This window comes from Zalophus californianus, chromosome 17 (assembly GCF_009762305.2).
Source record: "Zalophus californianus isolate mZalCal1 chromosome 17, mZalCal1.pri.v2, whole genome shotgun sequence".
NCBI classification, from domain to species: domain Eukaryota; kingdom Metazoa; phylum Chordata; class Mammalia; order Carnivora; family Otariidae; genus Zalophus; species Zalophus californianus.
In genome coordinates, this window is record NC_045611.1 from 39,321,397 (window position 1) to 39,346,235 (window position 24,839).

Genomic DNA, 24,839 nt, shown 5'->3' on the forward strand with positions numbered 1-24,839 from the left:
CGAGGAGACTCCACTAGCATGTCTATCATGGGCACGAGCCCTTGTACAGCAGCTCCAGGACCGAGACACCCGCCGGGCCCCAGGGGAAGCTAGTGGGAAGGCAGGGCCATTAGCAACAAAGGTCCAGTAGTCCCAGTTTATTATTCGTAGGTTACTGGGAAACTGGCTTCCCTAACCCAAATTATGCCTGACACTAAGATTTCCTTGGGCTTCCATAGCAATGAAAGAATTAGGACCCCTCCCTAAAACAAAACAAAACAAAACAAACAAAAAAACACGGAGTCCACTGAAACCTCTTCACATCATCTATTCTGAGATGTGTGATAAAATGAACCAGGACATCCAAGTTGAATGCTCTTAAAATGTGACTTCTGTCCTCCAAAAGCCTCACTGATTTCCAGCCTGGACGGTCTGAAAATATGCACCATTTACCGGCTACACAGTCTAAAGTAGGGGTTGGCAACTATTTTCTTCAAGGGTCAGAGGGGAAATAAGTTAGGATTGCAGGCAGTGTGGTCTTGGTCATGGCCATTCGACCCTGCCCTGCAGTGCCGGAGGGGCCATAAATGATAACGAAACAAATAGGCGCGGCTGTGTTCCAGTAAAACTTTATTTACTAAAGCAGGCAATGAGCTGGACTTGGCCCACGTCTGCCGGGTCACCCCTGGCTCTCCTGTAAAGAAGGATGTGCTGCTGTGTTGTCCCCAGAGGGGACACGTGGGACCCTGTGTGCCCCACTGGCTGCGGAGATGATGCAGGGAAGGCCCAGGACTGCAGATCCGGGGCTCCACCTATTGCCCCGTGATGCAAAGCCAGAGACACAAAAGAGACTTTCCCAGGAGAGAGGGCTTGTAGACCCAGAGGGCCCGGTGTACCTGCTCCTGGAAGGCCACCTCTCTGCCTGTTGCACTAAAGACTTGCAGGAGAAGACCCCTCAGCAGCTCACGGCACTTCCAGAGTCTCCCCGGTCACGGCCAGCCTAGGCAGAGGAGGACAAAGCAGGAGCTCTGTCTTGGCTCGGAGGTGTCATTCAGACTCCAGGCATAGCCCACTGTGGCAGCCTCAGTTTCCACACTGGTGGGCAGAAGTGGAAGGATGAAACCAGACGATGGATGTAAAGGAGCTTGGATAAATGGTTCTCAGTTGAGTTGGTGTTTTATAGTGGGAATGAACGTCCACATGGTGTTGGCACAAGAGAATGGTGCCAATGTCCAAATGACTATTTTTTAAAGATTTATTTATTTATTTGAGAGAGAGAGAGAGAGAGAGAGCGAGCACAGAGGCAAGGGGCAGAGGGAGAGGGAGAGAGAAATTCAAGCAGACTCCGTGCTGAGCATGGACCCCAACGCGGGGCTCGATCCCATGACCCTGAGATCACGACCTGACCTGAAAGAAATGAAGAGTCGGATGCCTAACCGACATCTGTCACAGTGGCCCTGCCATTTCAGGGTCTACCCAATTCTGTGCCTTCCTGGTAGAAGGCAAGTGCTTCGGAGGGGAGGAAGTAAGTCCCTCCTGCTCTGTGGTCAGTTAGGGAAGTCCAAGGGGGCCTTGGCCGGAATGTGTGGAAACAGTGTGAGAACTTCCCGTGTGTGTGTGTGTGTGTGTGTGTGTGTGTGTGTGTGTGTGTGTGTGTGTGTTAGGACACCCAAGCATAGGCTACATACAGGTGCACAGCCCAGGGCATTTGGCACATTTTTGGTCTGGTGGATGATTCTAAGGTTGAAGATGTGGCCTACCAGCCAGCAGGTTCTAATGAAGAAAGGGGGTTAAGTTAGGAAAATGGCACAGGAAGGGAAACACACAATCTAAACCCACCACATGTACGGGAGCCCATGTTCAGTCAACGCCAAGGAGGGCGGTTAGCCTAGAAGACCCAGGGGATCTCCACGGTAGGGCCTTGTTGTCTCTGGAGCTGCCATGCTTTATTTAAATCCAGATGAGCGATCATTCCTCCTTCTTGTCTTCTTTATGAGCTGGTTCTTGAAGGGATTGGCTTGCAGAGACTGTCGATGAAGTACAACTTTGTACTCGTTTTCTTTGCCTGACTTTATCATTTGCAGATTGTTCTTTGACTTCCAGAGTCCAGCCCACTCCCAGTAGCAGTGTGTGTCTAAGGTCCAATGTTAGACCCCAGTAGGGAGGACTGTTTGGCTTGTGCTGAGGTCCAAGGGCAGATCCTTTAAGTTAATGCAGATCAGCACCCCATCCTGCCCGCCCCGTGCCTGCTGGCTGCCTCGCAGCTCGTTGCAGCCCTTGTCCCTTTGACTCTGGTGGGACAAAGGGTAGGTGCTGTCCTCTGGGATCTCCTGCAGAAACCAGCACCCATGGACCGGCTCGCCTCTTCTCTGGTCCAAAGCCTTACTGTGTGCACTGTGTTGATGAAAAGGCAGCCTCTTTGGATGGCAGCCTCTCTAAACTCTTTGGGCATTCTCCTCCTCCTCCCCGTCCCTCTTTTTAAATTAAATGGGAATGCCACTGACGTGATGTCGTTTGCACTGCAGGATGACAGAACTGTTGTGTGAATACCATTGTATTTGCCAAATGGTCCACTCGTCATTTCAGAACAAACAAATGGATGGTGTCTGTAAGTCGGCAAACACTGGTGACATTTAGCCTTGTTTATGTTCCTTTCCTTTTGCTGCATATTTTTGGCTCCAAAAGCTACTGTCTGAATCAACAGTGCCTCCGAAGCCGGAGAAGAGTCTGGTAGCTTTCATTTTGGTTTCTATGCGCATATTCTTTTTGGACTGCTCGATACCTCTTGCCCAGGACCAAGCCTAGGGTGAGAGAAGACAGCAGCTGAGCTCTTTGGTTCAAAAAAAAAAAAAAAAAAAAAAAAAATACGCACACAGACACACGGACACACATTTTTTTCTCCCCAGTAATGACTTAAGACCAGGAGGGAGGAAGGGAAGGATGAGAGAGGAGAGTGTTGTCAGCCCAGACGCCTATATCCCCCGGGGACGCGCAGAGTCTCCGAGCCCGGCCAGCCAGCCCCCGCCGTGTGGAGTAGCGACAGTGTGACCCCCTTGCTGTCTCGCGCCGAGTGCAGGGATCCCAAGCCTCAGCTTTGGCTTCTGCCTTCTCCGGCTACTGACTCAGAGTGATGGTTGGCACTGACAGCCATGTAGCTGTAGGGCCACACCTTAGCTACTGAAGGAATCAGGTTCTTTCTTTTTTATATTCAGATGTTGTGTGCAAAGCCCAGGTTTCAAATAAGTAGTAATTATCTCCTATTACTTAGCGCTGATCAACAGCACCTCTACGCCTAATTGCCAACCTGCTCTAATCACATAGACTATTCTTGCTTTAGCCAGAGACGGAAGGACCAAATTTTATAAATATTGCTTTATTGTCATTACTCCATTAAACAATTAGGGAGTGTGGCCCTGTCCTTGCTTTCAAATGCCTCTCGCCTCCATGGTTTCTGGATTGTTTAATGAATCTGCACGTTTTCTTGCAGGTAAGTGACACCCCCTGTTCTAGTCGGTCCAGCTGGACTGGCCCTTGTCTGTTCGTGCTCCTCGGTGGCTATCTGCAGCTTGTTAATGGTGTAAAGTCAAGAGAAGAATGTATACACGTATGTGTGTTGAATACACAATTACTATTGGCATATGTATGTGTATACACATGGCACACCAACCTACAGTATATCTAGGAGAGAATCAGGGAGGCTAAAAATATTGCCCCGTATGTTCCTCTATTAGTCATGGATCGCGAAGGCTTAGTAACTTGAACAAGAGAGAAAATTCCCTCAAAGTCGTGAATCCTGAGTGACAAATGCTGGTGGATTGGAGGCCCCTTCACCTGTGAAAAATCTGACTGGGGGGCGGGTTCTGCTACACCAGCTCGCCAAGCTTCTGGAGGCAGGCCCCGCGGCCCCGCGGGTCTTGTTGGCATTACTGCCTGTGTCCGATTGTCCTGTATTTTGTAACACTTTAGAAGAATACAGAAAAGTGCAGTCATTATCTTTCTCCATAGTATTTAAGCAGTACTATTGCTAGTTTAATATTGTGTCAGGTCGTCCTAAGAACCAGGAACAGAGGACAGTAACATTCCAGTGAACAGCACCTTGACACCCACAACTTCAAATGTGGTGATGGAAGCAAAAATGTGGAGACTTGTGCTGGGTTAACGTGTGCTTTGGACTAGAGTATTGTTGAAGTAATGAGAAGATTATATTAAGGTGTTCCTGGTAATGAAGGCATGTAAGTTCTAATAATTGTAGCTTTCTGAATACGTGTCAAACTATATCTTTAAGTGTGCTGTATGCTGAGTTACAAGTTAGGTCATTTATGAATGGAATGTAAAACAATACTAAAAATGCTTCAATAACTTATCTTGGTATTGCTAATAAAACAAAAGCTGTGAAACATTAGTGCACTTTTGAGTCATTATGTTAATTCCTTCCACAACACCCCCGCATTTCCCCCCCCCCCAAGAGCTGCCCTCCCTGTTGGAAGCCTCAGCAGGACATTCAGGGAATACTAGTGGGCTGCCCACCCCGTCCCCCACCCCCGGGCTATTTGCTAGACAGTTTGTTGCATTTTTCCACGCACCTTGAGGCAGGGCCCACAAGTAACAACTCCTAAACATGCAAATGTCTAGGCACCTCCTGGTCTGGGGCAGGTGCCGTGGTGGGTGGGCCAGAGCCAGGCGACACGTGTGCAAGTCTCTGTACCAGTGACTCCGGGCACCGAGGCCCCACGACCGCTCCCAGGCCCCGTGCGTAGGGAGAACTGAAGCACAGAGCGTGCAGGCTGCCGTCCCCCATCCCGGGTGTGGAAGAGACCATCCGTGCCCGGGCTCCCTGCAGCAAACCTCGACATTTTCTTTACATCCCGTGAAGGGTAGTTTTCAATGGGAAGGTACTCGGAATCGTTGGAGTTGGGATATTTTTGTCCGCGGAGATTTTGTGCTTGTGCCTGTGTTTGCTGTCACAGGCTTTGGCCCGGCCCGTGCCCCTCACCCCAGGTCACGGTGGGAAGGGTGGGGTACAGGAAGGAGGGAGTTTGCTTCCCCGTTTTTGTTGCTTCATTTTTTTTTTTTTGTCCGTTAGCTGGACTTCATGCCCCTGCCACTTCAGCAGTGTTTCTAAGCCTTCCTGCTAGGGTCCGTTTTGGAAACTTTGGAATTCCGTGTACGTCCCAGCTCCCCGTTTAATGGGTCCTGTGGAGGAAAAGGTCATCATTTGACAGAATCCCTACACTCCCAAATAAATCAAGGGTCCCCTGTGGGAGGGGATGGAAGCCCAGGAATGTCCCCCTGAACAACCCTGGCCTTTGCCATGAGACAATCGTAGCACCTTGACCGCTTGGGACGTTCCTTCCTGTAGGGCTCCTGCAAACTGTTCGAGTCATCTCCACCCCCAAAGGGGCGATAGTGCAGTCTCTCATTTGGGAGAAGAGGAGAGAAGGGAGAGATTCTGAGTCTTGGGGTACATGACGAAAGCCCACAGGAAAATCATACATCTCGAAGAAGGTTGTCAGCTCCCTGTGCCCACCACTGCCTCATGATTCTGTTCCCGGGGAACGGAGAATGCGCACTGTGGCTTCTGGTGGAAAACAGGGTGGATCCCAAAATGCCCGACCAAGGGAAAGCCAAGTGACCTACACCAGGCCCATGTGGCCACCCCGAGCCAGACAGAAAGGACTCCAGGAGGGCGTTGTCTTTATTTCTAATGCCCCCCGAGTCTTTTCCCTGGGTTCTCGCCTCCTGAGGGCTCCAGGAGGCCTGTGTCACCTCGGCAGGCATGCCGCGTCCCTGCGGGGAGGTGCTATCTTCCCTCCTGGTTTCAGAAGCCACAGGTGCAGCTCCTAGGATGGGGCTCACCACCATCCACTCTGTATAGGCAGGGGGCACCCCCGGGGCCTCTCTGGACCAGTGCTTCAGGCCTGGGGACACGGGTGGGATGAAAGGGGCCTCTGTGGAAGGCTGCTGGGCCTCCATGCCTCCGCTCAGGGTTGAGCACATTGCCCCGGGCATTGTTCACCGTTTCCAGTCACTCTGCACACTCCGGGAAGCCTCGCTGACCCTGTAGCCCCGGGCTGCCCAGCCAGCGGGGGCTCAGGGAACCAGAGAGTGGCTGGGGGCCTTGGGTATAGAGGGAGTACCACTGAAGGGGGACAGAATCGTCGTGCTGACAGTGGGAGGGCTCCTTGGGTGGCTCATCCCTGCGTCTGCTGTCTTCTCTTCCTCCCCGGGCCCATTCCTTAACGGGGTCTCTACCCATCTCCGCCTCTAAGGCAGGGAGTCTTTCCTGAGTTGCTCCCCAGTGGCGACTTCTCAAGCTTAGAGGGGACCTTTGTGGATTCTCCTCCTCCTGCTTTTATGAACCGAATCCCAGCCTCCTCCCAGCTCTCATTTCATGGCACCCCTGCTTCCCAACCACCTCCTCCTCCTTCCTGCCTAGGGGCAGAACTCCCTTCCCACCCAGTGAGCGAGTGTTCTTGGGAACATCCTGTGTGCCGTGATCGAGCTGGGGGGAGTCAGGCCTCAGACACCAGCGGACTGCGTATCAGAGCGCTGTGTGGGGTCTTCACTGCTCTCTTGTCTACCACCCCACATTCCCACGTGGGATTATAACAGACCCCACCTGCTTGGACTCCGGTGGGGGCACCCCCAAGCATCACCTCCCGGATCTGCCCTTGACCCTTTCCAAGCAGGGCTGGCCCACTGATCTGAGGTGGACAGGAGACCCCCCCGCCCCGGGGAGGTGATACTGGAGTTTGAAGGAGGTAACGGGCTTAGGGTGGGGTACCCCAGGAAGGGAAAGGTGCTCTGCAGCTTATGATAGGACAGAGTCCTCAGATCTCCTGCTTCATCTACACATGTTGGGAAATATGTTTGCTTTGATGAAATTCAGATATTCTGGTGTGTGGGGGGGTAAACTTTGGGAGATGATTATTGCTCACGTAGAGTCACTCTTTCCCAGAGACGTCACGATGATTGAATTACATTCCGAAGTATGCAGCCGCACACGGGCAGCCTTGTCTCTGCAGGAGTGGATTCTGCCTCTTGAGCAAACAGTGTGCATTTTCAAGGTTAAAGTTGGGGAGCTCTGCAAAGCTGTTTCATTAGCAAAAACACCCATTTGTGCACCCAGCCACTGGCTGGCTTTCTGACGAGTTGATCTCTTGCGCTTGTTGTGGAATTGTCCAGACACACCCATCCAAATCGTAACCCGCTGCTCACAAGGTTAAGTTTTCTTTTTGAACTTCTCTTGTTGTCAAATTAATATAATATGCTCTCAATTATCCACATAAAAGGAGAAAGGCATCCAAGCAGGGAAAGTAAATTTGCAATTAATTTCCTAAATTATTGCTCTTTTTATATGATGGACAAGTCGCTTTTCTCCGACTTGGACTCGGGTGTTCTGTGGGTCCTGGGGGGAATGCCGGGGCAGGCCCCGAGAACAGGCTACTCCGAGGTGTTCTCCACACCTGGGACAGGGCTGGAGGCAGATGTTTTGTGGGCAGGGTTTGGAGTAGGGGTTTGGAGAATGTTGGGCTCTTGTCAAGGAGAGAGTCCATTCATCTTCTCGGTCTTCCAAGATCCCATTGGTGACCTAGTTGGCCCTAAGATAAGAATGTGGGTGGAGGTAGTGTATGTGGGAGGAGCTCCCAGGAGCCATAGGTGAGGGAGCCACAAGGGAGGGGAGGAAACCGTTCAGGTTGTGTTAACTGCTCGGGCACTGGGTGCAGTCCTTCCGGCGATCCTCTAGGATTCTCTGTGGAGCTCATCTCAGAATTGCCCCCAGAGAGGGCGCCTGGGTGGCTCAGTAGTTAAGCATCTGCCTTTGGCTCAGGTCATAATCCAGAGTCCTGGGATCGAGCCCTGCATGGGGCTCCCTGCTCTGCGGGAAGCCTGCTTCTCTCTCTCTCCCACTCCCCCTGCTTGTGTTCCTGCTCTCGCTATCTCTCTCTGTCAAATAAATAAATAAAATCTTAAAAAAAGCCCCACAGAGGGCTGAAGGAGCTAGGGTATTTATCCCAGCTGGGGTATTTAGTTAACGGTCACTGCAGCCCTCTCAATGACTGAGCAGTCTTCTTATGTGCAGAGAGAAACAAGAGTCTGTTGACATGCCAAGGAACTGGAAGAGAAGCCGTTGGGCACCAATGACGTCTGCCACAAGTGGGACCCCCTTGGCCCCGAAGTTTTTCCACCCTTGGTGCTCTGCAAAAGGCCACCAAGGTTGAGGACAGATACTCATTCCTTGATTCCCTGTGGGAAGTGAACTGTGGGTTTTAAATATTGAGAAGTCTCCGCTTAGACACAAGCTTACTGGAGGCCAGATAGGAGGGCTGCTCTGGGGGTCAGGAGACCAGGCGTCTACCAGCAATCGAGCTCCAAGGAGCTTCAACAACTCATCCTTTTATTTGGACACCATTTCCTCATTGGTGAAAAGAAGGGTGACTGCAAGTCCCCTCAGTAACCTCCTGGGTCTCAAACTCTGGCTTTCATGATCCTTTCTAGCCCTGACTTTTCAGGTGACCCTGTGGGACCCCGTCAGCCTTAGAGTTCCCGTGAATGCTCACTTCAGCAGGGCGCTGGATGTGGGAAACCAGCTGGTATTCCCACAAGTGCATGAACATGTGGGATTTCAGTTTTGCCAAGACCATTTACTGTTTGAGGGCATGCGGCATGTGAGTACTCGCCTCCTCGTGAAGACATTTTTCTTAAATCCTAGGAAGAGAATTGAGGAACTTGTCATTTATGTATTTTTTTTTAAAGAGGGAGTCAATACAACTGGAATTTTGAGTTCATGGTAGTGCAAGAAAAACTGATTATCTGACTTTTTTTCCTTTTCAATTTTCAACCTCTTGTGTTCACAGCGGAGCTTGAGAGGATGGTATTTTTCATGATTAAGTTTTCTTCAAGCACATTCCAGATACCAATTTGATAATCCAGTGTGTCCCTCCTAGGACAGTGGTCCCTCTTGGGAGCCTCCAACTCCCACCCAACAGGTAGAGGGAGAGGAAGGTAGTACCAAGAGATAGGGGCGCATGTCAGAGTCGGTCATGCGTGCATGGGTCATGGGGACAGCTCACATCCTCCTCCATGTCTGGGGCCTTATCTACTCTTCCACCCTCAGAGTTCTCTTGGCCACTCAAAGTCGCTGTTGGCTAGCAAGCTCCCCGCCCCCCAACGTGGGACAGTATGTGTTATCTCTAAGTCAGAACCCCCAGATCCTTGGCTTTTTGTTTTCAACCGAATATGGCCTCAGTTGATAGCCTGTTTTGTCTTCCACCAAATGGTACACATATGCACTCTCAAGAGAATAAAATGAATATGAGTGAGTAACTTGGACGTTGGCAAGTCACCCACATTTCAATTATTTTAGGACTTTTGCTGCTATGCAGGACCCAGGCAGAGCTCCCATGGAAACTCGAGACTTGCTAAGACCTTGGCAAGTGGGTAGAGAATCTGGGTAGGGTATTGCAAGGTATGGTATCCCCCTTCCTTGCCATTCTGTACTCACCACTGTCTAAAGAGCTGAACTGGGAGTCCTTCCATCCCAGAATGGACACCTCCCCAGAGGAGCCTATGTGAAGATTCAGATCCCATTCCCAGGATGTGCAGAAATCATCCCTGTTGGCTCCAATTGAACTATCTTTCCTGTTTTCTAACGCTACCAAGGATTTACAATTAGATTTAAAAAAAAAAAAAGATACCTAGTGGTCAACCAGTGGGAACAGGATTCTTGGACCCATGGCTCTTGCTTTACATGAAAACTTTGGGCTCTAAATCACGCTCAGGGCAATTAATTTTAAATCACAAGGGGGATTTTCTTGAGGACTTTGGGGTAAATGCCCTTGCAAAGTGGACAGTTGGCGCGTTTCATTTGTGTAGGCTGAGTGCCCGGGTCTCCCTCGCGTTGGGCTGGGCTCATGAACTCCTCAGCTCTTTCTCATGACACGAGATGCAGGAGCTGGGTAATGAGGCAGGAGTGTGCAAGGCACACCGACCTCAGTGTCCTGGAACACACACGAGGGAGAGGGTCTTTGGATTTGGGGCCAGACATGAGGGACCCTCCCACTGGGGGGGTGGGGTGGGAGGGACTCCTGTGGGTCCAGAGCTTCCAGCGCCACCCTAAGCCTGACAGCCCCAGAGAGCCAGAGAGCAGCTTGGGGCCTGCAGGCCTTGGTGCCCCCAGACTGAACACCACGCCCACGATGTCAGGTGTCCGTGGGAGAGTCTGGGGGGGTGGGCGAGCCCCAGGGACCTGGGCTGTGAGGTAGGGTGGGCAGAGAGCCACAGAGGGACTGGGGGGGCCAAAAGGGCCAGACGATAAGAGAGGATACAAAGAAAACAGAAATTGGGCCTGGTAGACAAGCGAAGGGAAGCCGAAGCTAAGAGGAGAGAACAGCAGTATAAACAGAGCCAAAAGATAGAGCAGGCACCTGGAGGGGAGGGTAGAGGGAGGAAAGCCATGACAAAGTGGCGGAAGAGGACCCAGTAGACTCTGAGCCCGTCTGGCCCGGGGAAACCTCTGGGGAGCCGCCTGGGCTCCCAGGAGGCACCGTGCCCATCTGAAGGGTCTGGGTGTGGGGTGCGGGGGTGCTTACGGCTCTTGTGGGAACACTGAGGGGGCTAAGGGGTTGGTGGAGGCCTGGCTTCCCAGCACATCCGCCTCCCTGTGCTCCCTGCCACCAGTTTCAGGAGGAAATGCTGCAGCTTAATCAGAATTATTTACAAGATAATGGTCCATTGTTTGCACTAAGACAGATGTTGTCTGTGGGAACTTTGTGTTTTATGCTCCTTCCCCTGCTCTGCCTTCGCTGGGTGCAGATGGGATCGAAGTAATGTGAGTTATTATTCCAAGGACTGGAAATTCGAGGCGCCTTCATCCCCGCCTGGGCTCGGCCCGACACGCGAGCTGGGCTGGCCCCCGGGGGGCTGGCAGGGAGGACAGGTCCCCGCAGCCTGCGGGCCGGGCGGGGCCTCTGGTCCTCCTCGCAACCCCTCCAAGCAGCCTGTGATTAAGAAGGTCTTGTTTCCTTGAGGGGCGGGCCGGTGCAATTGCCTTGTCTGGTGGACAGGAAGGGCGCACTCTGATTAAGATGCACTTGCTATTTGTTGAGTCGAGAGGTCATCACTGACATCGCAAATGAGGGTGGCCATCTGGCCCTCCGCTTGCCAAAAGGAAAGAGCGGACCCTCTGGGGTGGGGGCTTGGAGCCTCCCTACCCTCTTTTTTTTTTTTTTTTTAAACTTATGAGAGAGCTTGCCCTTGGTCCTGTGGGGTGACTTAACTTAGGGGCCAGCTCTGGATTTATGACACCATCCTTCCTCCAAATGAATGCCAGTTTCACCACCCCGGCCAGGTGCTTGTCCCAAACAAAGAGAGATGGGGCAGGGTCTCCCCCTGCTCCAGACTAGCTGCCGGCCTCGCCCTCAAGGCAGGTGGGCCATCCCCTTGTGCCCCCTCCATGTGAAGCCCCTGGAGCCGGCCGGTCCTTCTGTGACACTGTCCGGCCACCAGTCTCACCAGCCACCTCTGCAGAGCCTAGTTCACCTGGTCATCAAAGCCCGCCTTCTGAAGGAGGAAACTGAGACCAAAGGATATTTGGGCAACTTGCCCATTTTCTACTCAATGGAGAAGCCTCCCAGCACCTCAAGTCGGGACCCTGCCCCCCTTCTAGGAGTCCTCTGAACCTCAGTGGGTGGCCAGCTGTGGCCGGGGTGCCAGGGGAGCTGACCCACAGCCGCAGGGAGGGGGATGCGGTGAGATGCACCTGTTCCGGGCTGAGGGCTGGTCCTGGCAAAGAGCACACGCCCACTGCCCAGTAGCAGTTAGTAGTACCAGCTGCATGATACAACCTTCACGATGCATTGCATTTCCAATATCAGACTGTGACCATACAAAAAAATCCAAGTACTAGAATACCACATTTGGATGAGTAGAAAAGAGGACACTTTCATGGCAACCAAGCGACATCAGACCTGCTAGCTGGACAGCATCGAGGAAAAGTCAGAGGGCCATCACTCCTAACCCTGCCCCCAGCCCCTGGACGCCTTCGAGAAGTTTCCCCAAAATGGGTTACTACCCTGAGGGTTCGTCCCATTCAAGACCCAGCATGCTGGCGCTAGTGTTTAAGGAAGATGACTCTTCCCCTGTAATCTCCCCATGCCCAGGGAATGACCCCCTTATCTTCAGCAGCAGGATCTGATCCTCCGGGCCATCCCTCCATCTGCCAAGGTTATTTTTAAATAATAATTACTTACTATGTGCCAGGGCCAACTCCCATTCTAAGTGCCTTATAGAGGGTAATAGAGATGATATTCTTTTATTTAATTTTCATAAAACTCCCACGAGGCAGATGTTAGTTCTAACTCTCCCCATCTGACACGAGGGGAGGTGGAGGCACAGAGAGGCTGCGTCGCTCACCCAGGGTGGCCCAGCGAGCATGTCAGGATGCTGAGACTCAAGGGCAGTGGACATTCCCGAGCGTGACCCTTGCCAGTGGCCGGTGCTCGCCCACGCTTGTACTCCTGGTTGGAGATGCATCGAAAAGGAACAACGCAACCAAGAAATATAAAAAAATAGCTCGTTCCTGCCAACCCCAGCTCTGGGTCCTGGGAAAGGATGGGGGCGGCTACAGGCAGAGATTCCGGACAGAACCTGGGGCTTGTTCCCCAGGAACAGGCAGCACAGGGTGCTGGGGGTGGGCTCACGCGACCCTGCTGGTCCAGAACTTGGCTTGTGACCCTGAGCACCTCTCTTCCCCGCCACTCCCACCGGGGTCCTCACCTCTCCATAAGTGACAAAATAGCATGGATCATCCCAAAATTCCTTCCATCTCCTAGCCTGAGAATCAGTTATTCTTGGGACTCTGTGCTATCCCGTTCAGCCTCAGGAAAAAAACTGTCTTCTCTCCCTCCCTCCCCCCCCCCAGCCCCCTGCAAGCGAGAGGGGCTCAGGGAAACCTGAGCCCCTCACCTTGCAATGGTTCCCTGGGGTCTAGGTGGGGGGGGGGGAACGGAGAGTGGGTGGCCCAGGGCACCAGCCCCCAGCTGTGAAAGTAGCAGAGGTCAGACTAGAATAATATTTATCAACTTTATTCTCACTGTGTCAGGCTCTGCCCCAAACCCGGCGTCACTGGAGATCACAGATCATGTCTTTTAAGGTCCCACAGAGCCGCCTCACATGTGACCAATTACCTCTGTCAAGCCGGGGGAAGGAGGTCCCGCCTCGGTGGGTGGGATCTGAACTTGAGCTTCCAGAGGTCGAAGACTGGGATCTTGGGCCTTTGAGCCTGTCACTCCCTTATAGCCAGACCTTTTCTGTTAAAACTGTTTAAATTACAAACCAGTAATAAAAGGATCATATGTGTTTCCCACCGAACAGGTTCTTTAGGGCTATTATGATAATTAAAAACATATGGTGTCTGTGCCAGTCAGAGGGAAACTGCAGATGTACAAATTAGGTATTATATAAGGGTTTTCTGCTTTTGCCCTTTTAAAAACGTCAAGCTGGAGAAGTTTAAAGAGATAAAATGGCAATTGTGCAGATAGTAGGTAGCATTTTGGTTTTAGAATCATTAAATATATAAACCCTTTTCTTTATGCTTAATAAGGATAAACAGGTCCTGATACCCGAAGGGGGGGTTGCAGCCCACTGGGGGCCCCCAGGTGACAGGGCGGAGGCAACATTTTCCACCTCACAGGGTCTCGGATACCATGAAACCTTGGCCATTTTTTATGACGTTATTCTGCCCAAAGAGGATTATATTTACTAATTATTGACTTATATTAAGATTGGATTGAGAGGCGCAAAGACAAGGATTTCTTTACATTAAAGTTTTACTTTTTAAAAAGCAAAGATGCACGTATTGATTAGTCTAGGAATAGTCATTTGTTTTCATTTAAAATATGCAATTGATTCTGAGAAGGTGATAAATACTGCTAATAAAACAAATTGGGAGGATTTCCATGGCTCACCGTCAATGGCTTCCCAGCGCAGAGAGACAGAGCAAGTCAAATTGCACCTAGTCACTCCTACTGGAAAGGATGTTGGGCTGGCTGGGGACCCTGGCCACATCCAGCCGTGCTCCGGGGCGGTTGAGACGACAAGCCCTTGGTCCTGATGCACTGGGATCCAGCCTAAGCAGTCAAGGATTGAGCACGTGGCCGTTGTATGTCCAACCAGACTGCCCTAAAGAAGGAGGTGATGAGTGAACAGGTCACGAGGGCATGGCCCCTGCTCTGCTCCTCAGGGCCTCTACTCTGCTCTCCTGGAAAACCATTTCAGGTCCTCCCGGAGACACTCCCAGCCAGAACCAGGATGACCTCATCCCAGACCTACATCCCTTCCTCCATGGGACATGGTGATGTCTCCATAGGAAAGTTAAGCAGAGAGCCAAACAGAAATAAATGAGCAGAGAGGAGGTTCTGTTTATCCATAAGCCCAGCCACCAGAGCACTCAGCCAGAATTTGCTTATAAACCAGAAAATGCTCCTTCTTGATCATCCTGGCTAAAGCGAGTCTGGGCTCCCAAGGAAAAGCATTCTTGGAAATGGGCCGTGCAGCCAGCACCCTACTTGGGTCTCGAGTTCCTCTCTCTTGCCCCTTTCCTTTGCCCACACCCTCTGGATGACACCAAGGGTCCACTGTCCTCCTGGGTCCTTTCCTTTGGGCGACCGTGACCTGGCCTGACTTTGGGTTAAACACAGGATAAGTCAGGGCAGGGTTCTTGGACTGTCTGTCTACTACACAACAAACAGCGGGTGCTTGTCTCTCAAGCAGGCCTGATTTTCTTCCCCGGGGGACATTTGGCAATGTCTGGGGACACTGGGGGGAGTCCTACTGGCATCAAGTGGGTGGAGACTGGGATTGCTGCCAAACATCCTACAAGGCCCAGGGCAGGCCAACAATTACCCAGCCCAAGACGTCAGGGCATTAGTGCCTGGTTGTGAGATCCTGCTGTACAGGTAGGAGAATCAGGCCTTCAAGTGTTAAGTCCAAGCTGGGTAACTTCTAAGCCAGGGGTCGAGGGTGACCACCCAGCTCACGTTGTGGTGTCCGGCTTGCCCGCCGAGTCCATCGCCGGTGCGCCTCACGCCTTTATGAGAATCTCGGCAAGAGACCAGGGGGGCTGGGCGGCAGAACCTTCCAGCCGAGAGGAACCCCGCACATTCCTCCCCACTCAAATTCATGTGGGGGGTGTGGGGAGGGTGTCAGCTGAGCAGACAGCCGGAAGTCCGCCCTTTCTTCTCCCCGGGGAGTGATAGCAAGCCTGCAGGGTTGGCGTGCACGTAGGTATTACCACTTTAACTTTTACTGAGGTAAAATAACACCTTGTCACTCAGTGCAAGTACCAATCACAAAATGAATTAATTGTAATAACTGTTGTCAACAGAACAAAGGACTTGTTGCTTTCCTAAGCAGATTTCAGCGCCACTGAGGACTATATCCAAACGTTCCCATTGGGCAGGCCGGCGGAAACTAGTCAGAACATAATTGTATCTGTCTATCTCTTTGCTTTGTTTTTGAGGGTGAAGGAATCGAGTTAAAAACCTATATTTTAAACATATCAATAAATATACCCCTTTTTGTGTTTGTGACGTCTCCTCAAAAACATGGAGTCTTTAATAAATTGGCCATGAAAATAGCATTTGCTGCTGATGGCCCCAAATAGGGGCCAGCTGTAGAGGCTGCCTGTTGACTCCAAGTCATGAAGGGAATTATGCCCAATTACCCTCCCATAAAACACCCTCTCATTTCTCGGAGTTATCAAAACACATCCCGTGGACAAACGGTCAGCTGTCCCCCAGCTCCTCAAAAGAAGACAAGTAGGCCTCACGCTGGGCCTGCCGAGTCCCTAACTGCCTCCACGTCAACACCAGCAGGCTTGTTTGCAGTCGGGCTCTTATGGTGGCCTTCCCAATTTTTTTTTTTTTTTTTTTTTTGGTCCTCGCCTTTTCACGTCTTAGCACATGTCCCTCTTGAAGAAACCCTGTGGGTGCTCTTCTCAGCCAAGAGTCCCTACCGGGGAGGAGGTAGGCGTGAGTGGGCCGGGCGCCAGGTCTCTTGGGGGTCCCCTTCAAGCCGTGGGCCCAGCAGAGCTGAGCTCACTCCCAGCCGGGGCGTGCATCTGGGGCTTGGGAGGGACCAACAAGCTGTGAGTGGTGTGTCTTTGTGGGTCAAAAGTGGGGAGCTTCCCAAAGAAGGACCCAAGGAAGCTGCAATGGATACACAGGCGAAGGCTGAGCGGGCTGAGCCTTTACTAGGGAGGGTCTCAAATGACTGTGCCCGCACAGCGCAACACAGGATGCGGGGCAACTTGCGGGGGCTCTCTCTGGTCCGCACCACCTGACTGGTGTGGGCCCCATACTCCTCCCCGTCCTCCCCCGGCTGCCTTCTCCAGCTGCTCCATGCTCCTTGGCCAGTGTGGTCCTGGCATCCGGCTTCTCGGAGTCTTAGGCTTGTCCCATGGGATACACTGGTCACCCCCCCCACACACAGCCTACGGGTGCCCCTTAGGCAGACTGCTTTATTTTTAGAGCTCACTGAGGCTTAAGTTGGTTCCTCCATAATGAAATTAAAGATTCCTAGACTACCAGAGCTACAGGTGATCTTAGAGGTCATCTTTGAGATGCAAATTTGGGCAAGAATCTGCCTTTGGCTGTTGAATGGGAGACAAGGGTGAGTGCTGTTTCCAGGTCCATGTACCAGGCCGTCATTCTGCCTTCTGGGGCAGCCCCAGGTAGCCTCGCCTTCTTAGGGATCTCTACCTGGGCAGGGAAAGGGTTCCTGTGGCTTGTCCTTGCAGCTTTGGGGCAAATTTTACCCCTTTTTAACTTCCCCTACTTGGCCATTTCAGAAGCACGGGTAAGAGAAGGCTATTTTTAATGCAGCCCTGGCCCAAATGGGCTATGCATTCAGATTTAAAGAGTCATCTCTGGCTAGAACCAGGTATCACTTGCAAAAATGCTGAGAAGAGCCCTCCTCTGGAAACAGAAACCTCCCTCCCGCTTCCTGAGGCTGCTCTGCTCTGCTGGGAACCCAGCTCTGCAGCCTGCCTTGGCAAGGCAGCTTCACAGGGGCACACCCCTGGGAGAGAGTAGTCCCAGTCATGTGAAGGTGTCAGGCCCCTGTCCTGGGAGCTGGCTGCAAATCACGAAGAAGCAGCACAAAGGTGAAGGAGATGGGGGGTGTGGGGAGAGGATGGGAGGGGGCCGAGACCCTGGGGGTTCCCATGCCCTCCAGCCCTGGACCTCACCCTCCACATTCCACCAGCATTGTTCTGGGAGAAACCGCGTTTTCCCAAACCTTTTGGAAAGGAGAAGATTCTGTTACAGGGAATGAGTGCGAACATGCGTTCATTTATTTAGCACGTATTGAGTTGTTCCAGAGAGTGAGGAGTTGGCCATCAACAAATTAGCCAAGATGATGGCCCTTATGGGGCACATTCTATGGGGGAACACTGACAATAAACAAGAACACAGTGTGGCTTCTGATAAGTGAATACCAAGATAATGAAGAATTAGCGAGGTCAGTGTCATACACCGTGAAGGTCCGGGGAATCTCTCTGAGAAGGTGACATTGGAGGGGGTCCTGGGTGATGGGAAGGAGCCAGTCATGCAAATATGAGGGGATGCGTGTTCTGAGGAGATAAAGACCCAGAGATGGATAAGGGACAGAACACCAGCGGCCTCTTGGATCTCATGGCTCATGCACCTGCATATGTGATGAACCTGTCCCAAGACTTTCCCAGACCCTGAGATTTCATTCAAGCTTCTCCATGGCCTTGACCAGTCAACAGAGTTGGGGCTGGGGCTTTTCCCCTCATTTTCCCCATTTGGAGAAACTGGAATCCAAAAAGAGAGTAATGACTTGTACCATGAGCAGCAGCGAAAGGCTGAGCTAAATGGCCACGTCTCGGGACTCCCAGTACTGCTTCCCCAGAGCACCTCTGCCCGTTCCTGGGACTCCCTGTAAGTCTGGCCAGCCGTGTTGGAGGACCGCTGGGTCTACGGGAGGCACCATGAGCTACTCTTTGCACACTAACAATGACCCCACTCCTGGACGGGAAAAAAAGTTTTTTTTTGAAATTCAGAGAATTGGTCAGATGACCTTGGGAACATGGTACCATGAATAAAAGAGCCATCCCACAACTCCCTCAAGAGGAGGGTCTCCCATCTCCACAGACCAAGACTGCCCAGGGCAAAGTCCATTCTTTTGACTACAGCCTGCCCAGTCTCCTTTCAGGTATCCCACGGATCGAAAGCTGGTGCTGACGTAGTCAAGACTTAGGCCATGCCCAACGAAGTCACCTGGAAAACCTGGGCCAATCCCTTGGAAATCTGAGTCAAGCTTCCTTGGAGAAAGGCAGATGAATTTCCACCAATGCTTGCTGCTCGGACCAGCCTGCAGCTGTGAAGTTCAGCCCGTGCTGACCTTGGCCAGGACCAGGTTCAACCTCTCCTCGACGCCTTCCCACACAGGGGCCGTGATGGTCGTGCTGCTCCCCGGAGGCGCAGGGAGAATCATTGCCAAGACTGGCTAACTCCGCTGTCTTTTTGGGATCCCTGTTCTTGTCTGGGCGCACGGCTTTCAAGTGAATAGCTATTTCTGGATGATTTTTTTAGTTTTTCTTCTCCCAGCTGGTTCCTCTGTTGTCTCCATCTCGTGCCGTCTGGCCTCTGTGGGACACAAGGGGTAGCCCACCTTCCGTATTAGCTGCAACACTATCTTGTTTCCGAATATCAAAAGGTGAAATTAGGAACTATAGCAACCTTAAGACACCCTATCTGCTCTCAAAGTGAGAAGGTAAGTGAAAAAGCTGCTTTTTTCCCCCCTAGCACTATTTGTGATGTCCTCTACACAGAAGGGTGGGTTTGCAGCTGGACCAGGAAAAGCATGAACAAAGACTGGGGGGAAAGATCCTCTGAGGAAGGATGCAAGGCTCCCAGGTGGGTTCCTCTACGGAGAAGGGCCCAGCAGTACGACTCCCAAGCCTGCTGCCTTCTGCTGTTCAGCTATACTTTGCCTTGGGGAGGCTGGTCTGGGGAGTGCAGGACTAATGCCCATGGTTGGTCTTCATAGCAGGGACCTGCTCCCTTCACTGCTGCCAAAAGTCAACCCAAAGACGATGGGCTGGAATGGCGGCAGGAGGGTTCAGGTCAGAAAGGTGTCATTGCCAGGCCTTTCTGGACTCTGCCGAACTCTTCTTACATGGGTGCTCGCATGGAAGTAGGTCATTCAGCTCCAAGCCCCTTCGGTGCCATGCTGGGGAGAGCTTAGAGCAGGCCAGGCTCTAAGTTTATGATCACATCTGAGTGTGGACACTTTATCAGGATCAAGTGGTATGTCTGTGTATATATTAACATACATACAATGTAATCAATAAATACAGAAATAATACAGATATTTTAATCAATGTATTTGATTCCTTGGTTTCTGCTGAATCCCACTGGATTTATTTTACTGGTGGGAAACGGAGATATGACCTGGCTTGAATTTAGTCAAGGGCAGCCCTCCCTTGAAAAGTGGTAGCCAGAAGGCTATGGGCTGTGATTTGTCATCTGAGCTTAGCGCTGCAGGGACATGTGTATACGGGCACAGGTCTACACTGGCTTGCCTCCATGTGTGCAGCCCCAGCCCCGCCCCCCTTGCAGTCTGCACAGCGGGTGACCGAGTTTGTAGGAAACAGGAGGTGCCACGCAGCTGTCACTCATTCTCGGACTCAGCCGTTCATTCATTACTCCATTCGGCCAATGTCTACTGAACATCTCCCATATGCCAGTCACTCCCTCAGGCATTGGGACATAAGAGTGAACCAAACTGCCATAGTCCCTAGCCTTGTGAACCTAATTCCACTTTGCTCTGCCGGCTGGGCATGGACCTCCTCCAGGAGCCTTTCCCATGGGATAAAACCTCTCTGGCGTGGCTTGGAGTGGTGCACTGAGTCCTCTGGGGACCACTCAGTGGGGGGATGGCCGCTGTCCTCCCATCGGAACCCAGCTCTGGCTGCACCCCCAACTGGTTCCGTCAGCCCCAGTGCACGGCCTGTATTACAGAGAGAAAAGCAAGACCAAGGAAGCAGCCACATCTTCTGGCGTTCATTCCGTTAGCAGATATTTCCTGAGGGCACCGGCGTGCCAGATCCCTCTCTAGGCGCTGGGGATCCAGCCATCAAGAGGAGAGACACCCCCAGCCTTCAGGGAGCTCACATGCTAGGGGTTAGGGGTGGTGGGCAATCAACACATTAAATAACTAGTCCGTTAAAGGGGATAAGATTCTAGAGAAAAATGAGGTAAATAGGAACTTGGGAGGGGTGCCTAGGCGGGGTTGCTACTTTACATGGGGTGCCTAAGAGGTGCCGTCAAGCAAAGACATGAAGGAGACCCGTGGGTTAGCGGGAGGATCTGGGGAGCACCTGCCAGGCAGGCAACAGTGAGGGCCAGGACCCTGAGGCCGCGAGCTGGCTTGTGCACTTGGGGGCATGCCAGAGACGAGACCGGGAGAAGACAGGACAGGGAAGGGCTGAGGGCCTGTAGAGCCCTCCAGGCGCTGAAGTCCAGCAGCCCTGAGCTCAGAAGGTGTCATGCACCGCAGTCACTGTCCTGAAATCCTTACCAATGTTTGAAGTGGGGGCCCTGCATTTTGCAGTGGGCCCTACAAGTTATGTAGTGATCCTGACCCCCAGCTTTACCTGCTGGGCAGGGTGGGGGGCAAGTGTGGGAAGCTGGGGACCAGAGGGGAGGCGCCCTGGGGATCCAGTGAGTGACAGCAACTCTTCCGAGGCAGGTGCTAGTGGTACCTCTCCGACCCTGCCCCTGCATGTGTGGACTTCTTCCTCGCCCTTCCCTCTGCCTCCTCTCTGTCCACCACGGCCTCACACACCCCCACCCCCATCCTCCTGCTGCCCTTCACCCTTGGCCTTCCCATACCTGGGACTCCCAGAGTCACCCTTTAACTTCCACCTCTTTCCTCTGTCTTCTCCACTTGCCTTCTCTCCCTTCCCTCTTGGGGACTGGAGAGCTGCCCTGTACGTGTGGGCAGGTTCTGCTCTTGTCTCAGAAGGCCGCATCCATACTAGCCACTTTCATTCCTGACCCCATGGGCTAGATAGCCAGGTTCTGTTCACAGCAGTGGGGACCTGCTGTCCTGCCCCGTCTGCACTCTCCCTTTGGCTCCCCTCGGTGGCCCACAGGGTACCCGCCCAGGGCTAGCCGCACAGCCAGATCCGTCTGCGGGCTTTGCTTCTTGCAAAGCTGCCCGGTCTGCGAGGGGGTTGGACCTGTTTCTTGTCCCAGGCAATGCTCTAATTGGGCCATCTTCCTAGGCGAGCAGCCAGAGAAGACCCAGCCCGGTCTGGAGTGGTGTGGTTCTTTAGGAAAGTGTACCCTGAGCCCACACCTCCCTGCCTCCATCTCTTTGATCATGAGTTCCTCCAAGCTGCACTTGAAACATGCCTCTGTGACCTGCTTTTATTTGCTTGGGTTGTGGAGCCTGTTTATTTCATAAATACCTTGATATGCTTTGCAGCAGAGTATCTCGAAAAATAGCCTTTTGATTTAAATAAGAAACGAAAAAAAATCACCAACTCTTTGACTTTTATTTATTGTTTTTTTTTTCTCTCTCTTTCATTTCAATACCCATCTCTTTAATACCAAAATATCCCACATTGAAAGGCTTCAAAAATTAGATGGGGGTGGAATGGTGATTGTCCCGTAAATTTGCTTCCTGGCTGAGGCCTTGTATGCCAAGTTTTAGTCTGAATTACATATTTACAGCTGAGTTATAAACCCCTGAAACGCAGGATTTATCATGGAAATAGTGACACCACCTCACCCAGCCTGGTGTTCTTGGGGACGGTGGTAATATACTGTGCAGAGAAATCAGTTCATTAGTTAGTTATAAACAAAGGACAGAGATAGTAAATTAGAGTAGGTATTTCCGTGGTTTTTCATGTATTTATGACACCAGAATATGTAGCTGCATTTTATTCCTTGAGATAGTATTTAAGATGTTTCAGATTTAAAGCGCGTTTTTAGATATGGCCGTGGAGCATTTTTAGACTCGGCCGCTCTTGTTCTTCTGTAGTTTTATTCGTGGTATTTTCTTCCTTCTCTGTTGCTCATTAGAAAAATGTTAAAAATCCATTTTCGTCTGATTAATAATAAAGCTGATCACATGTAACCTAATTTTCATTCCGTGCTGCCCCTGTCTGTGGAGTCATATACAAAGTGACCTTTGGATCGCCAGTGGACTCATAAAGTACAATAAGCACCATTGTCCTGTCAAAAATTGAAGATGTTTTACATCATTACAAAATTTAATGTTCCATCTTTTCAAATGCACTACTTTTCAAAGGCCACATTCCAATTGAAGCTCATTAAAATCAGACTCAAGTTTCCTGTGGTGGGGATGAAGAGAGTTTCGCAGGCAATGGAAGGAAAATGAATCACTCTTTTAAAACAGATATGGTTACATATTAGTTTTGAAAGGTAGGGGGACGGCAGAGCCTCCACTCCGGCAACAGTGCGGCTTTTGTGCTGATAGATCCAATAACTGCCTCCCGGTTCCTTTGACTTCACCCACACTATATCCTATTTACTTATGAATAAATCAGCTCTCTAAATAAAATTGTTGTTTTAAAGTTCAGAGGTGGAATCTGAAGGGGGTTCTGGAGGAGAGCCGTAAAATGTGCTCACAAATCTGATGGCAGATTTGTTAAAAAAAAAAAAAAAAAAAGTTCATCGGACTTGGAGACCCGATAGTTTAGAAACTGAGTCCCTCGAAGGGGTCTCCTGCGTCTGCGAGAAGGGAGTGGGCTGGCTAAATGCTGGGCTGCAGCCAGAAAGGGAGATGCCCCGTTTGACCGAAGACTCAGCTCAGTCACATATGAGGGACGTGTCACGAGACTGGACCCGGAGTTCTGAGCGGGAGCCAAATGCCTGGTTTGGCAAAGAAAATGTCTTTGGGTCTTCCCGTTCTTGGTTGTAGTCTGGGCTTCTTGCCTGTTTCTTGGCCACATCGGAACACTGAAGGTATAGCCAGGCCCTACTTGGGTTTTCCCACCCGATCCCACTGATGGGAAGATGCTGGATTGCATGACACAAGGAAAGATCTCTCTTCACATCAGTCTTTGCCTGAGCCATAGAATTGCTTCGAAGGCCCAACTGCACAGAATACTAATGCACATCCCTTCACCTTGTGAAACACTGGCCTCCTCCGGGACCATCTAGGTAGGCAAGGTGTCCACATCCCAGCGAAGGAAGGATGCCTGGAGGCTGACACGGTTCTCCTACGGTGGCTCTCAGGGGGTTCCTCTTACCAGAGTGTTCCTAAAGCAGGGCTTATTTTATTGTTTATTAGGATTTGGCACTGAATCAAATGAGGGTAATCCAGATTCTGGGCAGGCTCCTTTGTCCCTCCGCGCATCATTTACGAGGGCAAGCTCTAGCACCAATCAGAATGGAGTTCGTGTCCTGGTTTTGCCACTTGTAGGGTGTGACCTTGGTCAGGTTGCTCTGCTTTGCTGAGCTTCAGATTCCTCCTGGGGATAATACTAGTGTCTACCTGACTCAACTTACACCACGTCTGGGGCTTAGATAGTGATCTTTACATGTGACTTACCAGCTATCAAGGTGGCCGTATTAGTTGTTTTAAATTATATCCAGAAAATCCCTAGCTAAGTTCCATCCTTGGACTATAAGGCAGCTGAGGGAGTGACAACAAAGAGAAGCAATGTGTTTTGCCCCTGATCACATGACCAGTAAGTGTATCTTTACCACCACTTAGCTATCACTGTGCAACCAACCACACCAAAATTTAGTGATGAAAATGACAATGCATGTTTTCTCATAGGTCTTTGGGTGAGCTGGCTGATTCTGCTGAGCCAGGCCAGGCTCTACTGATCTGAGCTGGATTTGCTCAGGCCCCTCTGGCTGGCTGGCAGATGGGCTAGGGACTGGCTGGTCGAGGGTGGACTTGGCTGGGGTCACATGGTTCTGTCCCATGTGTCTCATCCTCTAGCAGGCTGGCCTAAGGCTGCTTTTCATGTCAGAGGCAAAAGTCCAAGAGAGCAAACAGAAATGCACAAGCGCTTTGACAAGAGACTCTGCTTGCCTCTGTTACTCTCGTCCCATTGGCCAAAGCGTGCCACGTGGCCAAGCTGAGTCAGTGCGGGGGGGAGGAGGCTGGCAAAGGGCGTGGCTGCAGTGTGCAGTCAATCTATTTCTGTCCCCAGATCCCCAAGGGGCACATCAAGTGGTGTGGACAGTGATGTGGACGGGATGGAATCAAAAGCCTTAGAAGATATTTTAATTCCTTCGATCCCAGGACACCACTGTGCTGAGCTGTTTTCCCTGGTGCGTTCTGAGGTCCTTCCCGCGATGCCTGCTTTGCCACCATGGGATACATCCTTCCCATGAAAGAAATGTCCTTTCTTCTTTCTATTGGTAAACATTCTCTTTTTAAAAAGACAAACTTGGGAAGATTCTGCAGTTTCTTGACTTCCAAAGGCGCATGGTTGGAATGGGGCAGGTGCAGCCTTGGAGTCTGAAGCCAGTGTCCTCTCGCCCCGTGACCCCTGGCGGCTACCCCCTTTCCTTCTGGTAACTCCCCTGCTGCCTTGACCTTGGGAGGACCCACTTTCACTCAGCAGCTCTGGGGTTGAGCATGCATTCTAGCTCTCCTGGTGATCAACATGCATATAGGCCACAGAGAACCCCTCCCTGCTATACCCTCATCTGACTTCTGATTCTACTTATATTTTGGGGTTTGACCTGCAATAAAGGGCCAGCTCTGAAGAGACCTAGAGTTTCTGCAGCGAGTCCCTAGAATGTTCCTCCTGTCCCTGATGGGTAGGAAATGGTGTCTTC

The 24,839-nt window shown here is 51.4% G+C and overlaps 1 protein-coding gene across 3 annotated transcripts in view; it reads left to right on the forward strand.

Annotated features, from left to right (window-relative positions):
- Positions 1-24,839, forward strand: part of ZNF536 (zinc finger protein 536) — a 421,493-nt gene that overhangs the window by 283,367 nt on the left and 113,287 nt on the right. Inside the window, exon 7 of one of the 3 annotated variants that reach the window (XM_027619611.2) lies at positions 3,467-4,367. The exons of the other annotated variants lie outside the window; for them this stretch is intronic. Coding sequence (XP_027475412.1) covers positions 3,467-3,474 — 8 coding nt within the window. The 3' untranslated portion in view covers positions 3,475-4,367. Of the gene's footprint in view, positions 1-3,466; positions 4,368-24,839 lie in introns of those variants that run through there. 3 annotated transcript variants of the gene reach the window in all.